Source organism: Lycorma delicatula, chromosome 4 (genome assembly GCF_047948215.1).
Source record: "Lycorma delicatula isolate Av1 chromosome 4, ASM4794821v1, whole genome shotgun sequence".
Taxonomy (NCBI): Eukaryota; Metazoa; Arthropoda; class Insecta; order Hemiptera; family Fulgoridae; genus Lycorma; species Lycorma delicatula.
The window spans coordinates 92,825,544-92,844,529 of NC_134458.1; the positions used below are offsets into that span (position 1 = coordinate 92,825,544).

General features: G+C 28.9%; 1 protein-coding gene across 4 annotated transcripts in view; it reads left to right on the plus strand.

The window, feature by feature from the left end:
• The window catches only part of LOC142323651 (uncharacterized), a 188,233-nt gene that overhangs the window by 35,492 nt on the left and 133,755 nt on the right, over positions 1-18,986 (plus strand). For all 4 annotated transcript variants that reach the window (XM_075363669.1, XM_075363672.1, XM_075363673.1 and 1 more), the window contains exon 5: positions 18,050-18,225. In XM_075363669.1, the coding sequence (XP_075219784.1) occupies positions 18,050-18,225 (176 nt within the window). The remainder of the gene's footprint in view (positions 1-18,049; positions 18,226-18,986) is intronic.

Here is an 18,986-nt window from a genome sequence, read left to right on the forward strand (position 1 = left end):
TCTACAACCGTTGCTTGGAAATGCTCACTTTATGTGCCCATCTTATAATGCGTGGACATCGGCTAATAATTATAATTTAAACCATTCAAATTCAAGTTATTCTGCAAGAGTCCAATCAAAAGATCAATCAGTTTTGAACAAATCCAAGCCAAGTAGTAGAAATTTTAGTTAGTAATATGGATGTATAAAATTTATTTTTTTTTATTTGAGACTATGAAAACTTTTTGATGGAATTACAGGCCAGATACTGTAATTAAAATGCTACTTATTGTTGTTAAACATTCAGTTTATATGTTTTTCCAGTTATTTTTATGAACAGTTAAGTTTAAGTTTGTGATTGACAATTCTAAATGTTATGTTAGTGTGTCAGTATCCTGTTGTAGTATTTAATTATATACATAACACAATATGTGTATGTATAGCCGAGCAGTTACAGCAAGGCGCTTGCGGAGGGGAGCAGATGTACTGCTGTAAGTAGAGGAAAAAGCACCTTGCTGGAATGGCTCTGCTATACATTGTGTGTATATATATATATATATATATATATATATATATGTATACGAGGTACTACCCAAAAGTTCAGGGAATTTTACCATAACTTATAATTTCCACTGTCTCCTTCAAAGTAATCTCCTTGAGCATTGATACAGTGATCCCAGCGTTTTTCCCATGATTCCATGCATCCCTGGAAGTCTGCAGGTGTAAGTGTTCGAAGCACGTTCTGTATTTCTTCCTGAATCTCCTCAATTGTGTTAAAACGACAGCCTTTCAATTGAAATTTTATTTTTGGAAAGAGAAAAAAGTCGCACGGGGCAAGGTCAGGCGAATAGTGTGGGTGGGGAATCGCTACCGTCTTTTTGGAAGCCAAGAAATTCCGAATGGCTAGCGATGTGTGCGTGAGCGTGTTGTCATGGTGCTGAACCCAGGTGTTGTTACTCCACAGATCTGAACGTTTGTGCCTAATGTTTTTCACGTAACCGCTTCAAAATTTCACAATAGAACATCCCATTGACAGTTTGACCATGAGGAACAAATTCCTTATGGATAATGCCTTTGATTTCGAAAAAAACAATCATCATGGACTTCATGTTGCTGCGAATTTGGCGACTTCCACTGCGAAGACTGCTGCTTAGTTTCAGGGTCATACCCATACACCCATGTCTCATCACCGGTTATGATGTTAGAGATGAAGTTAGGGTCATCTCTTGCTGAATTTTTCAATTCACTACAGACAGCTACGCGATTTTGTTTCTGGTCGCTGTTCAACAGTCTCGGTACAAATTTTGCAGCAATGCATCTCATGTTCAAATTGTCCGACAAGATGCATTGCACGGACCCATATGACATTTGTACGATTGCACAAACATCATGGATTGTTTGCCTACGATCTGCAACAATAGCCTCTCGCACTTTCGTGATGTTTTCCGGTGTTGCGCTTGTTGATGGTCTTCCTGAACGCTCATCGTTATCGACTGTTGTTCGTCCATCTTTGAATCGTTTGTACCACAAAAAAGTTTTATTTTACTCATAGCATTGTCACCAAATGCTTCCACAAGCATGCGATGGGTTTCTACACCAGTTTTTTTAAGCATGAAGCAAAATTTGATGCAGGTTCTTTGCTCTTTAAAATCTGCCATTTAGATAACTTTAATAACTTTGCCAAAACAGTAAACACAACGTTACACAACCGCACGAAAGTCAATAATGCAGCCTCTCACCGTCACAGCTGTTGGAACACTGATTCACAAACAGTACTGTTAGCCACATCTAGCGGCAGCAGGTCCTCCAGCAATGGTTCGCGTGCGAAATTCAAATTCCCCGAACTTTTGGGTAGCACCTCGTGTGTATTTATATATATAAAAAATATTTTTCTGTTATTATACACATACTATCTGATCTCATTTTTTATGTTTATGTGATTTCTAATGAAACAGTGGATTTATATTTTGTTGTTGACTAATATGTCAAAATTTTTATTTCGTTTTTGTCAGACCATTTCAGATGATCTTTTTTTGTTGCATATATAATAAATTTAAAAAAATATATATATATATTAAACTTGTTAATCGCTTAAAATTATTACCCCAGATTATTTGTATTTTGATTTTTTTTTGAACACATGCTTTTATAATGGGGGTTACTATTTTTCTTTTATTAAATGCTGATCAAAATTATTAAGCAAATTTAACAATTTATATTCTGGCAACTCTTATATTTACTTTCTCTAGGTTTCCTCTTTTTTTATAGTAGATAACTTAAAAACAAGTTACTCTATACAGATCTATATGTATTTGAAACTGAGGAAAATTTTTTATTATTACAATGCAGTTAATTTTTGTTTATCCGACTCCTAAATTTATGTTTTCATTTTACTTGAGTTTTCTCAGCAATGCAATAACGATGATGAGAAGATCCTATTTCTTGTTTAGTCTGTGATAAAAGTATACAGTAGCGCTAAAGTGTAAAAACTTTTGGCAACAATTTTAAAATTTCCCTGTTATTTGCATTGAGCTTAAAATTTTATCCTTCCAGCATTTAAGAGACATTTTCTAATCGATTATGTAAACAGTTTAGTCGCTTAACAAACAAAATAGATTACTATTATCTCAACATATGTATTTTAAATTAAATAAAATAAATAATAAAGTAAACAGTTAAATTTTAATGTCCATTTCACCTCGATTAAACATTAAAAAAAAAGATGGAAATTAATTTTTGTTCCCTGTAATATGGCATACAAGATTATGGTGCCATCCTGCTGTCACTTATGTATAGCAGATGTAATATTTGTCTGGGTTATTGTGGAGTAAGGGTAATGATGAAAAATATGTTGCATTTCACTAGTCAAAATAGCCCAAGTTATGCATGAGCAGAAAAGGCAGTTATGCAACCTAATGTGCTAGTGTGCAAGTTATCAGTATGAGTGTATTCCTAGCAGTGTAGCACATGGTCTGAAATATCTAAATTTATAGTAAACAAATAAAATGAGATAAACTACTCAATCGGGTGCTAGGGATTCTGTCCTTATGTATCATAAAGTATTTTTAAAAACATGTTATTTTTATAAAAAAAAGAAAAAAACTTGTCAAAAGAAATAAGAATCCTGACTGAGGTTGCTCAAAATTATGTCAGTAGTTTTAATTTTTCCTTTTTTTCTTAAACAATGGCAAAAATTCTGTTTTTGTAAGTACTGTTGATTAATTAATATTTTTTTCATTTATTTTGAAAGAATTTTTTTGTATATAAGTCTTAAGTACATTTACCAATGATGATTACTTATAATCAAATTGGCCATCTAGTTTTAGATTAAATTATATAAATATTTTAAGTGTTATTTGGTTTTCCAGTTTACTTCAGTAACCAGTAGCTTTGTAATGCTTACATTTGTAAATAAACATATATTAAAATGTATACCAGATATTTTTACCGGATGCATTTGTATCTGCAGACTTCATTTTTCAAATTCAATGATTTATTTTTCTGAATTATATTTATAGTTTTACATTTTTTTTTTTTTTATAATTAATTCACCATATAAACTTGAAGTGTGTGCTTGGGAATATGAAATAGAAATTTTTTAACGTATGAAAAATGCCGCGTCACACTGGATTTCAAACCTGGGACCACTAATGAAAGGCCGAGATGCAACCACTCCGCCAGGGAGATTGGCAATCAATTTCCTTTTAGAAAAAACTTTGGTTATGAAACACCTGTAGATGTTTTAATTTATACTTACTTGTTAACAATTATTTTCTAAATCCATTTTTTGTCATTTTGTATTATTGAAGATGTTGTTTTGCTATTAATTAAACGTGATCAAGAATTTTTTTTAATTCAAGGGGATTTGTCCAGATTATGTATTTCTTTATTATATTACAAATCGGTACACATTATAAAATCTATTTGTTATGTGCGTTTTTTTATAAGTAAGAATTGAATGTAATGATTCAAATGTCAAAAATTTGTATACCATAGTAAATGAGTTCATGTAAATTGTTAAGTTCTGCTTTAAAATTTTCTTTGTTGGATTTTTAAAAATATGTTGTCTATTAATTGTTACTGATACTATTATTATTTTTTTTAATGTTTTAATTTACTACTTTTGTTCAGTATACGCTAATATGGCACTATGTAATCAAAGTGCCTTTCATGTATTACGCATTGGTTGTGATAACTTTAAAGTTTCAGTCTATATTATGCTAGTAGCAACAGTATTATGCTCATAAAACTGGTTGCATATTGTCAGCAAAATTATTACTGGCATTAGAAAAAATGTATTTATTGATGAAAATGTAATTCGTTTAGCTCTTATTGCTCTCTTCTTTTTCTGTTAACTGCACAAATCTTGTTTAATTTTTACACTTACTAATTACCATTATATTTGCTCATTAGTTTTATTCATGACTGATTTTTTGTTCATAAATGTAATTTCTTGTATGTTTTTTGTTTTGCAATATTTTTTTACAGATTGTACTGAAGTTATAAGTTTTCTTTGTTTTAGATTGTAATTTCTTATTTTTATTTGTGCATTGTGTGCCAGGTGGCTTTAACTCTATGAAATGTGCGTGTGTGTGTTTCACTTTAGTGTGTTGTTTCACTCCTGTAAAACATAAAGTGCTTTTCTGGTAAACCAGATTACAAGTTTAAAGTAACTTGAAACCTTACTTGATATGATATTTAGATGATGACTTTTTTAAAAATTTTCTATTTGCAGATATCTCCACCAAATGTATTTTGGATATTTGATATATTACATGTAAATAACATACATACTTTTTTATTGTACGGATTCTTTTATTTACTAAACCCAAACCCTTTATTTCTTATGGTGTATATATATAAATACCATACATCTTCAATATAATTCAATTATTAATTTAATTTTACTTTCAAATAATAGTGGGACTATTAGTAGCTGTAAAAGCAAAAAATATAAATTGATAAAAATAATACTCTTATTTATTCATATTTATATTTTTATAATTGTTTACTTGTCTACATGCTATATATTTACTTGCATATGTACTCATTAAATTCCACACAAATAAAATATTTTCACACCTTATAAAGTAATCTCATCTCACAAAGTTGAAAGTACATTTTTATTGAATTAGAACTTTTAAGGTTTTTATTAAAAATAACTTTTTAGGTTTTTCTTCACAAGAATAATAAAAATATGCAGCCTTATTTGTAACAAACATTGCATTTAAATAACCCATTTCCTATGTTGTGAAGTCTGCCGTTGAGCTGTTGTCCAGATGGTCTTTGAATCAATTATCCACGTATTCTCTTCATGATGCTTGCATTGTCAACATTATTTCAGAATTAATATATGAATTCTTCATATTCCATTAATTTATTTCCTTGTGCGATTTTGAAGTTTTTTTTTGTAAGTTTTCATTCACTGTACTTACCTACTTACCTTAAACTCCAAGAAAATATTCTTTGATACCTGTTTTTAGTTTTCTACATAGATTGGTATACAAGGAAGTAATAGTCCTTTGATCATATTCCATTTCTACTTTTATGGATTCGATAATTGGAATTGGACATTTTTTTTACTGGTCAGTCTAGATATTTGCTTGGCACTTCTACTACAGCGTCTTTTTTTCTCATAAAGTGTTTTGAACCGAGCACCAATTCAGATCTTTTATATTTCCAATATATTATCTCTACATTTCCTATAATTACATACTACAATACAAAATCAATTTAAAGTTTTTATTCTAAATAAATAAATACAAAGAAATCTCAGATAGCCAGAGTTAATGACCCTTAACTTATGCTAAGAGATATCAAGAAGGCATAACAAGAAACAAATCATCAAATTAGTGACTAATTACATAATTTTATATGTAATTATATGGTAGCAAAAGAATCTAATCAAGAAACAGGGAAATTCTCTTACATAATAATACATGAGATCAATAACAGGTTGTTTCAGAAACATTTTTATACTTATTATTCTCTGTGTCTGTTTATATATTTATTTGTGCAGATAGATAATTACTTATTACCTTGAACATCTAGAACTGAAAGTAGATGTATCTGCAAATCATCCTTTATTAATATAATATATAGATATGTGCCCTTAGGATTCCCTTTAAGGGTTAAGATTTCAGATTTTATTGATATTAATTATGTAAAACTTAACTTTACGAGATTATTACAAAGAGAGGAACTTTTTAACATAAGCTACTTTTGTGTTTTCTTTTAAAGGGTGCTTGTATGAAATAGCCTGTAAAATATACATGAAATATATTACAGGTGACTATAATGTAGATATAGTGAATTGGTGATGTTTTTTGTATATGTATTAATGTACGGTACATCTGCTTACAGTATTAATGCATGTAAGTGATGCTTATGGTTTTATGCTTTTTATTTTTGCATATCGGTTAATAGTTTCTTTTCCTTCTAATTTTTTTTTGCATTTGTGAAAATTGATTAAATATTGAAGTCTTTTTTTGCATGTGTAAATAGACTGTAATTGAGCCATATATGATTGCAGATAATTCCTAAAATTGCCCTTTTGTTTCTTTTAATCATTATTACATATTATTTGGTTTAAAAAGCTTGCTACTGTTATTAAAATAATTCTAAATAGTGATTTATGTAACAAAAACTATTATAGTGTATGTTAATAATGTTGGAGGAGCTTCTACTGCATGTAAAGGAACCAGTGGTATAAGAACTTTATTTTAGAAATTTCTATAAATGTATGTTTACTTTTAGATGTTGAACTCTAATGGGCTTGTTAAAAGTTAAAAAAATACAAATGATAGTAAATTTGATACATTTTGATCAAATCATGAGTGGTGATGAATTCACATTTTATTGTCGAGCAGGTAATTAAATTATAAAATTATTTTTTTCTAAAAGAAATGCTATTGCAGTTAACCTGTGTTATTGTGTATAACATAATTTAAGCACCTTTGTGAAATTTTTTACTTTGTTACACTTCACGGGAAAATCATTGTACGTAATGAAACATAATATTAAAGAAACAAGGAGAAAACTACTGATCTTGTATGTTGTTAATGCCTCCTCATAAAAATTTGTAAAGTACTGGTTATATTAACATTTAAAAAAATTTAGAATACTATTATTAACATATTATACAGTTCTAAAATCTTTTACTTGAATATTTTCATAGTATTTTGTTATATATAGTATGCATAAAAAAAATCTCCTTTGTAGAATTTATCATATTTGTTGGAAAAAATTGAAAACCTGTCCTTTCTGTTTTATTGTTGTGAGTTACAAATAATTTTGAGAAACTTCCAGGAATTGTGGGAAACTATATATAAAAAGTATTGTTTTCTGTGTAGTTCAGTTTTACTATTATGTAAATTTGTTAAGAGATTATATATAAAAAAAACGTGTTCAAGTATATTTAAAAATAGTTATAACTGTTAAAATAATTAAAAATATTTTTTTAATACTCATACTCTGTTTCAATATATTTTCATTTCATCTGTCACTAAAGGTTAGAAATGTTTTTGCCCTGAATCGTGTGTTTTAACAACACTGCTATTGTACATGTATTGTTTGATAATTTTAATTAATAATGGGGAGGAAATATCTGTTTCCCATTATTAATTTTCCTTCCTGAAGGAAAAATAAATTTCCATTAAAACAAGTGAAATCTCAGTAATCTGTTAGAAAAAAGTTGTAATTTTACTCTAAGAAATGCCAGAGAAGTACAAAGTTGTTCTATATTCTGGGCATATGTGAAGCAGGTGTACCTATTTATGATAGATGGATGAGATTTCAGCTCATTTTAGTAGAAATCATTTCTTCCTTCAGAACTTTTTTTTTTTGCAATTCATTGTTAATTGAAATTATTAAATGATATACACACCATAATAGAACTGTTAAAACACATGGTTCACTGATAACAAATCTGTTTGTACTTACTGGTAACTGAAACAGGAATTTGTTTTAAAAATAAACATCACATTAAAAAAACTTTGATTACAGACTATGTTCTTAAGTATACCTATGCACAAATTTTTTAATCGATTAATGAAGTTGCAGAATATGAAAATTACACTACTGGAAAAGTAGTAAAAAAAAAATAGGGTATCTTTTATGCATAATTCTCTTTTAATTTATTTCTTTAAATTTATTTGCAACTCTCAGCAATACAGAAAAGAACAAGCCTTAATACAACAAAATTAATCATTTTTCGATCAAATGGTTTGTAAGATGTAACTTCAAAGACAAGTTTTTCTTTACTGTTATATACCACAATAGTTTGGTCTTTATTCCTCTTATTTTTAATTTCTTTATCTTCAAAAAAAATTAAATTTTTTGTTAAATATTTGTTTACCCTTTGAGAAAATCAACTGAAATCACTTCATTTTCTTTTTTGTTTTTTAATTTTGGCACATATGATTTTATATACAAATTCTTAAAAAAAGGTTACCAATAAAATAAATAAAGCAATAAAGTCAGATAAGAAGTATAACCTTATATCAAAGAAGTGAATTTTAGAACCTTTTTTCATTGTTAGTTTTCATAATTACTTAAATATGTAATTATTAATGGTTTTTCTTCTCTAATTTTTGGTAAACGTTATTATTATGTCAAGTTTAAAATTGTCTCATTGTAGCATTGTCTTTTCTTGTTGACTTAGACTGATTCGTAGTAGAGTTACTTTAAAACTTTTAAAAAAATTAATGATTTTACATATATTAATAATTGAAAATATAGATGATGAGGAAATGATATAATCATTCTGATGTTTATTAATGTATTTAATTAAATATAAAATAACATTATAGCGCAAAGGAAACGTACAAAAATGTAATATATTATTATTTCTTCTTGATTACACCATCTATGTTCGAAGTTTGGTGATCCACATGACTCTCTTGACCATTATTATTATTTACTATATTAAATTTAATACTGTACATACACATACATTCAGTATATAAATATGAAATATTTATACCAAAATATTAAGTATATATTACTATATTATAAGAAAAATGTATTGAATATATTTTAGATAAAGGAAAAACATCAGAAAAAGTTATCATATAGTTACACTAATGATGGCGTGAGTCTCTGAAACCTTTTCACTTTTTGGCAAGTGTTATAGCCTTCATGTTTATGTAATTAAAGCAAAAAATATGACCACGACATGACCATATGAAGTAATATATATATATATATATATGAAAACACACACATACACATAACAAACACCCACACAAAGTAAAACTTTTGTATTGTAGAGCTCTTCATGATAAAAATTCTCTATACTCAAACAGCTGTCCAATTCCTTAAAATTTTTTATACAATCTAGTATATTATGGGTTTCTGTTATGTTATAATAGGTATTGTTTAAGTTTATTCCTAACCAAATAAAAATATATCTCCATTATTTACTTTAGAACAGGTGTGTTGATATATTTTAAAATTTGTGAAATGAGGTGTATTAAGTCGCATTAAATTGTTACAAAGAAGCTGATTGGAAAATATTGTACACATTCCACTAAGTTTATATATATATATTTTTTAAAGGAACATGAGAACGTTGTTATTTGAGATACATGTACATTTTTCTTTCTGTACTTTAGTCTTTTATGTTTTAAATATTAAGTGGATAGAGAAAGATTATAAGATCTGATATTTTTTAAGTTATTTCTGTAACAATAGTTATCTCTAACAGAAAATTTATTTTGGTAATGTTCATTTATCTTAAATAGAAGACTGATAGCTTGTTTAAGTATAAATGTTTTTTTTATAACCTATTCTCCAAGCATGATGATTTTTTGCATCAATTGAATCAAGATAGATTATTGAGCTCAATCTAAAATATTTTTGGAAGATTAAAATCTTTTTACATAGGATAAAAATTAATTTTAAAATGATGGTAATAAGACATAGCCTGAGATCGCAAAAAAAAAAGAATAAAATAACTGCAGTATCGCATAACATACCATTTTTGCCATTCAATAAAACTGGTTTTTGAATAAGCAGTAATAAAGAGCAGGTTGAAATATAATGAGATTTCATGATAGAATGGTTCATGAAGGAAAAGTAATATATAACTTAAATTATACTTACAGCCTTACAGTAAAGGTCATGGTCTAACATCTAATTTTATATGTTTCTTTTATAATAAACATATTCAGTTGATAGCAGAGAATTTAAGAGAAAGCTATATTTACTGCTTTGTATCTGCTGTAGGAGAAACATAGTTTCTTTGACACTTATTCCTGCAGCATAATACTTCTTTAAAAGGGAGAGGTCTTTGTTATTATTTGTCACCATTAAAATATTTACTACTGAATTTAATGATATACAGTAGTGAGTACTTATTTCAATAAGATGAAGTGATAAACTTTTTTTTTTTTTTGAATTTGCAAATCTAACATCTCATCTGATGTTCTGTTTGTAAATATAATAATTCAAAAATCCTTACAGCCTTCTGCATGATACACCTTATAATTGGATACCATATGAAAGATTCTGTTACATTATTTGCTCAAGCCAGTTAGCAACTTGTTTACTATAACTGTGTTATTACAGAAGTTTAATGCTCTACTGGTTAGACAACAGGTTAGAAAATATTTTAACTGGTGAAGAATAGTATAAAACTGATCCAACAAGCACTTAATTGTACACATATCAAAACAGTTATAAACTAATGCTGCATAGAAATTTTTTCAGAAATTGTCTTTATTGATAACAAGTGTGCTTAGTGGTATCAAGTAGGCATTATGAGATGTATCATAACACTTTCAATTACAGGAAGATTTCTGTATTTTTATATTCTGGTTATCCGATTTATTTGCTCAGTACTAATTACCAGCCATTGTTATTGGAATACTTTAAGTTGTAATAGCCAGATATTAATAGTACTCATGAATTTAAATTCAAAACAAAGTTCTAGTTTTCATTTTATAAAATCAACACTATATATTCAAGGTATAAAAAAATGTACCAAGTTGTATAAAACTTAGTAATTTCCGTCACATGAAACTTATTAAAGCAAAAAACATATGATGTTTGGATCAACAGTAATATTTATAACATTTCTGGAAAAGTCATGGGGTATTCAGGAAATATATCATTACACATAAATTATTAACAAATTGCATTCCTCCTTAATAAGAATTTGAACTGCTTTGCTCACAACCCAATTTTTCCACTACCCTCATGGAATAGAATTCGGCAAATTAAGGGTGTGTTGTAAGAATAAAATTCCAGTAGTCAAAGCCCTGTTTAATTAGCTCTACATCGCCAAAGTTAAGTTACAGCTAGTTTTCCTTCATGATATCAGCATAATATTAGCATTTAGTGCTGTCTAAATTTATTAAGAAAGAGCATTTAGTGCCACTTAAATTTACAAGGGCTGTTCAAAAAATAATGAATAGTGACCCTGAGAGAAAAGTGTTGCAAGAGTGGTAATACTGCATTGTGTAGCCCATTCTTTTAGCCATCATAATGATCAGTTTCAAGTCGATCAGTGCAGTGAGTGGATGTATATGATAATTCACATAACGTGTGTTAGATATTCGCCTTCCATGTCCAACATGGATAAAAAGTTAGAGCAATATTGTAACGTGAAATTTTTGATGAAACTCAGGAAGAACCAAAAAGACGCGTATTAAATATGGTGTATGGTAAAGATTTTATTAATCAGGTCACCTTCTACAAATAGTATAAAGTGTTCGAGTAGGGTAAAGAGAGCATCGCCGATGAGCCACACGACGGGCTCCCTTCAACGTCTCCACCAAGATTGTAAAGAATACAGTTGCCGCTATCATCCGTGAAGAACAACAAATTACCGTTAGGGAGCTCACCACATGTCTAGACATTTCAATTGACAGTGCATTTTCAATTTTGCATGATTTGGCCATGCGACATGTGTCTTGCAGATGGGTGCCGCACCTGCTCGCACCAGAGCAATGCAATATCGTGTCTCCATGTGTCAAGACCTGTTATCATGGTTTGATGGGAAGCAAACGAAGAAATGAATCGAATCACAACTATGCTTAAAGCTTGGATGTATCACTATGATCCAGAACTGAAACAACAAAGTTCTCAGTGGTAAAGGGAGCAGTCAATCGCCACCTTCGAAAAAAGCAAAGATGAGGCGCAGCACCGGTAAGGTTATGATGATAATCTTATTTCATTCCGAGGGTTTGTTGTATCAACATGTTGTCCCTCAAGGCCAGATGGTCGTGTCAGATTATTACAAATCGGTTTTGGTCACGATGTTGTGTCATTTTAAGAAAAAAACAGCTGCACAAGAACATTAATGAAATTTAACTGCATCATGACAATGCGCAGCCTCGTGTTGCTCACACTGTGGTTGATTTCTTGATGCTCGCAGCATTGCAACTGTACCCCACCCACCGTACAGTCCAGATTTGGCCCCCTGCGACTTCTGGCTGTTCCCTGAAATCAGGTTTTTGCTCAGGGGATGGAAATTCAAGACCAATTACGAGGTCATCAAAGCTGTGGAGGCACGATGCAAGGAGCTTGAGAAAGATGGTCTGGCATTCGTGTTTAAAAAGTGTCAAGAACGGTAGGAAAAGTGTATTAGAACCGAGGGGGGTTACTTTGAAAAAGATTATGTAAATTTGGAAGACTGAATAAATATTTTTTTGTGTACAGTGTTTTTATGATTACGTTTTGAACAACCCCCATATTAAGGAAGAATGAAGTATGGTTTTGGTTAAAAAAATAATATTTAGAACAATTTCTTTAAAAATTACTAGGTATTCAAGAGAATATATTTTTACAAATAAATTAAAAAAAAAAAAACATTAAATTTAAGTTTTAGTAAAACTTTAAATGACTTTCCTTGCAACCTGATGGTTCCACAGCACTTGGAGTGCCAGGAAGTAGCGACTTATAAAGTAAAGGGTGTAAAATAAGAGTAAAATTCCAACTGTTTATGCTATGTTTAATAAAGTTTTCCTCTATATCATCAAAAGTGAAAGTGGATTGGATACAACTTCATTACATGTTGGTAGTTGCTGATGTCTGTCAACTACATCTGGTCAATACCACTTGTAAATACTATATTTATCATTATGCAAAATATACCAAAAAATTTATTTTTATTCTTTTTGTCTTGAGGTATTCAATTTTGCCTTAAACAGTTAAACAATTAACTGATCAAAGAATGATGTTCTGTTCAACAGTGTTATTGTAACTTGCAACTTGTTAACTTGCCCTAGATCAACAGAAAATGTAAATTGTGGAATATTTACTACCAATGTCGCTTAAGAATAGTTTTGAACCAGAGTTTTAAGTGTTAGTCTTGGTAATAGTAGTAATTATTGTCGTCATCATCATCATCTTTCATAAAACAGGTACTGTAAATAATTTCTTTATTTTATATTATGTACTTGAATGTGTTATAAATTACAGTTTATCAGAAGTTAGTTGTAAAGGTATTTGCATTTAATTATTAAATACCTAGTGAAGAATGGGAAAGTAAATGCACAACAAAAAGGTTAGAATCATGCATATATATATGTATTTTCATCTTCGCCTTTACCCAGTATATCGCATGAAACAGTAAAACATAAAATTGCTGTGTTGTACCACAATTCTTCAGTGCTGTTTCAACTTCCATACCCCTCCTTGTATATCATGCTAGCATAGAAATTAAATACTTGTCTTTCCATGTGGAAAGTACCAGTCAAGGCTAAGCGCACCAGTTAAATTTTTAAAACAGAGGATGTAACACAATCCAGGTACTATGCTTTGTCAATTTACAGAAAGAGTGGAGCTAACTGCCGGTCCCAAATAAATAAAATGGCAAATGCCATGAACTACCAATGTAACTCATTTGCATCCCTCTTCCTAATATTCTTTATGTATCTTTACCTTTATCTTTATACAGACCACACTATTACTTGAATCTACAACAGCATTCATATAATGTGCAGTGCTAACGTCGAAATAAGCCTTTGGCTACAAATTTTCCACCTAATCTTGGTATCATTTAGTTATTTTCATTTTTGTACTTGCACTCAATCTTATAGCAAAATTCAGTTGACAAATATTTAATACAACTACAACAATTTCATGAAAACTTCCTGGGTTAAAAAGGTGTTCGTGAATAATAGTTAAATGTTGTTTATTTTATTGGAGAGGATTTGATCAGATAAAAAGAGAAAGTGATGGGAAATGATGAAAAATGTAATTGTAGATAATGAAAAAACAAAATTGTAAAGAAGTCACCAAAAAGACAGGACCCCCCTGCTTACACTCGGTGAAAGTTTTGTGAACTGCAAATATGTTTTTCATGAACATGTTTGTGAGTTTTGTAAACTGCAAATATGTTTTTCATGAACATGTTTGTGAATATATATTCATTTATTTTGCTGTTTTTGTATGTTCTGATTTGTAAGATATGTAAAAATCAATGTCAACTGTTAGTTTGTAGGACATTGATGAGAACAACTGAGCAAGAACACTGATGAGTCTAAGTATAGTATAAAAAATAATAAAAGAATGTAAATTCACAAATTGCTTCATTATTTTAAGTTGGTATCACTCGCCAGTCTACTTACCGTAAGTATATCTCAGTGTTTTAAATTTTGATTGTACAATTTTCTGTAAAGTTTCCTAACTTATTTATTTTTTGTAGAGATGTATTTTTAACATTTAAAAAAATTGTTCTTATCATTACTATTCCTCTATGAAGGATTGGGTTTCCAAAGAATTGCATCAGTAATAAGGAAATGTCAAAACATAATAATCGAAGGTGCAAAATAGACATGTGCTTCATAGTCATACTAAACCAGGCAGATAGCCTGTTTCACTTGCCTATCCATATAGTGTGTATAATTTTGTATGATATGTGCTGATGTCATGGCAACCAATGTAGACACCACCTTTCTACAACTCTTGTCACTGGTATAACATTAGATTGTAGCTTCATTTGAAGCGTATCAGGTCAATTGATAATTAACTGTGTATAGTTCTGTAATAAATTACATGTTAAATTGTTTGTATTATTATTTTAGTTAAAAATTAAAAGTAATCTAATGTTAGAAAGTAGACTACATGCATACACACACAAAAAAAAAACCTTCACCATCTAATTTTACATAAAACTATGCATCATCTGACAAAACTACTAATGAGAAAATATGTATGGTATTATGTCAAATTCAGAATATTGCCCAAAATTCCCCTCAATTATAGTAAAATTTAAAATAAGAAAGTGGCAGTGTTCTAGTTGACAAGCTAACGTTGAAAAAATGATATACATAATTTAAAAGAGTTTAATAAAATATGTTTGGCTTACCATAGTTCATCTTTGTTGAGGACATTTTTTATTCTGTGGACTATATTTACATTGTAGATTATAAACAGCCTGTGTTAAGACTGTATTATTTCTAAAGAAAATTATGTTTAAAAAGAGTATATTTATGAGTGATAAAAATCAGTATATTTTCTCAAATCAAGGTTGATCTTTTGGAAGACTATATATAATATAATTGCTGAGTAAGTATTTTTCTGTACTAGCACACCAATGAAAAGGGGCTGAGTTTTAAATGCCCCCATCTTTAGTTTTACTTTTGTGCTGAAATATTTGTCAAGTGGACAGATTGTAAAATTAACTAATTTTATTAATCTATGTTCTAAAGCTTCTCTTATGAAGCAGTATTCTTCAGCAGTTCTGAATGTAGCTGGATGATTTATAATTCATTTCTTTATTAGAATTATCACTTTTAAAAATGATTATCTTATTTTTGTCATCACTGACAAATTTGAATAGTACATTAAATTTTAGAACTTATGTTTACTCTTTGTATTTTTACGAAGAGGCATACTCTGCACATTTACTGAAAAATAAATTCATATCATTCATATGAAGAAAAAAGCAAACATTTGCTGTGAACTAAAATTGTCAGAGCACTGTGTTCGAGTTCACTTTTTCTTTGATGGTGTATTTTGTACAGCCTGAATGTGAAACAAAGTCTCATTCACCTGAGTTGGCATAGAACTGAGGGGGACAAATAAATTTGCACATGTACAGAAGTGCATTTGACATATACTTAAATTATGCTCTACTTTTAATTAACACAATACATATTTTTACAGTTTAGGGACTTGATACAGCCATAGATTGCATTTATTGGTCATTGAAGCCCCATTGTTCAAGGTTAGGGATTTTTTGTCTGTTTAGGATTTCAGACCTTTCGTAGTAAAATCTGGTAGTAAATTATTACTTCAGTGTTTTTTTTGCATGCTCAGTATATTTTCAAGAAGTCAAAAAATTGAAAAACAAAGTTGCTTTGTGATTTGATACTTTATAGTGTCACAGTAACTTGGAAGAATTTCAAATACAATTTGAATTGAGCTTTATTAATATAAATCAGTGATGAATATTATTATAAAATTATATATGTCTAAGGTCATAATGAAATAAATTTTTAAATAAAAAAATTTTCAGTACATAGATAAAACAGTAATTTTTTTATAAAAGTAAAAAGCTTTACAAATAAAATTCTTCTTCTGTTATTATGTATGTCTTAAATATACTAGAAATACTAAAATGTTGATATTAGTATTTACAAAGACATTTCAGGTTTTTTCTGTAAATTTTTTCCATGACAGTAAATCGTGGTGTTTGTTACCAAGAAATTTGTTCTAATAATGGTAATCTCCCTACGAGATCAAGTTATTACTATTTGTTATTTCAAGTTGAAAAGGTAAGTGTGCATGCAAGTTCCTTTACTGACTGCTTTACTCTTATACTAGCTAGTTTTCTGGTTGTGGGATTTAATATATTTCAAATTAACTGTTCAAATGAATAACTAATGTGTTATAAACCTGTTTGTTATTACTTTAATTGAAAAGATGTTTTAATGTAGGTGAAAACTGTGATGTATTATTACGTTATCAAGGATAACATTGTATAAAAGAGCTTATTTGCCTGTGTTACTCTGAAAAAAGAACAATCGCAAATATGTTGCTGAAAATTTTTTTACTGGCATTTGGATGAACCAAATTCATTTATGTCATTGGAATATGTATCCATCTGTAAAATTTCCCCTGTTGATTTAAAATAGTTCTGGTGTAATATATTTCTCCATATATAAAGATACTTTATAATAGTTAACTATTTTATGTTTTCAATTTTTTATTTTATGACAGTAAATTATTAAGTGTTTAAACTTTGAGAATCTTATGAAGATCCATTGTTATTATTAATTTCCTGTGATTTGACGTTGTTCCTTTTTATAATATCTTTTACTTTTTCCATTGAATAATGTTGTAGAGATTGTTTCTTCTTCAATCCCTTTTCTATAGATTGTTCATTATAAAGGAAATCACATTTTTAACTGATATCTACTTTGTGACGTGCATCTGGCATATCATATCACAGAAGGTGGAATCTTATCTTAGGAAAATGTTTCTTAAACACATAAATAAAGACTGTAAATAATATGATTATTCAGTATTTGATCTGGAACAATTTATAAAGCGAAATTAATCTGTAATAAAGTGAAAATACAGTATGTAGTAAACTTGTGAGTTATGCTGCTAGGTTCAAGTTTTACCAAGGTGAAGACTTATGGAAGCTACATAGCAGCTTTTTGAAAATTGTTTTTACAACTAATAAGAGTTCAGTCTAGTTTATTTTACATGGTATGGTACCTAATTCATAATTCAATCATAAAAAGTTTTTGGTTGTTTTGGCACTTGTTTATTTTTTATTTCAATTTTACAGTTTTATGTTGTAATTCTTTACAGTATGTTGAAGAAGTTATCTTTGTATTATTTTTTTGTGTATTAATGCATCCCAATTTTTTCATCAGTTACTTAAAAAAGTAGCTGACTTATTTTACTTCTCTTCCAGATGTATTAAAGTGTGGTAATTACTAGTAATCATATAATGAACTGTTTTTAATAGACAAAACTTATCTGAATCTGCCACACACACACCATACTTCTTTTACAGGTATTAAAATTTATTTTTTAATGGCCTAGTTTAAAAAAATAAAAATGTAACTAATACAAATTATTTAACTTTTTACTTATTTGTTTACAGAGGAGGGTAATTGAACCTAGAGAGCGTTTACGTAAAGAGCAAGATGTAGTTCTAAGTCCTCAGAGACGGAGTTTTAATTCTGGTTGTTTTGTCAGCTTGAACCCTTCCCAGAACCGTATTTATCCTCCTGAACACAGGGGAGGCCGTCCAGAAAGTCCTGCAATTACTAAGGAGAGGTATTTGTACATCTATTTATTTCTATATTTATATTAAGATGTAGTATAACTAGTCTACCATGCATAATGCTAAAGAGATTCTCTTATATTATTTTTTGTTCATTTCATTCTGTGAAATTGATGGCCTAAACAATTAAGCGTGATAAATAATTGTAATTATAGTTAACTGTCATCAATTTGGATTAATTAAGGTGGAAACCTAATCAAAATTATTGTAAGTTGTAATTGTTGGATATTTTTTCTAAAATAAATAACAAAAATAAAGAAAAAGGTTTTAAATGTGAAGATTATTTACTTATCTACAATTATTTCTCTAAACATTAATCATCAGCATTCAGGCACTTACATTGTACCATCAAAAGCAAAGGTCTTTCTTTTCCAGATTATCTTGTCTTTGTTTTAGCAGAAAATATATTATTTTGCCCTTTGTTTTCACTAAACTTTTGTTATTTTTCCCATTTTTTTTTTTTTTACATATTTTTGATTTATGCAATGAAATATGACAAAAAACTAATTTAAGGACTTCTTGTCATGTAAAAAAAAAATATTTAAAAGTTCAGTTATATCACTATCATTTACATGTCATGAACAGGCTATTTTGTACTAATAAACATCACTTACAGTACCTAATTGTCATATCAGTAATATTGTAAAACACTAGTAAGTAATTCAAATAATAACACAAAGATCAGTTACTCACATAAAAAATGATTAAAATTAGATTATAATAAACAGTTCTATTATCTCTTATTTACCTACAG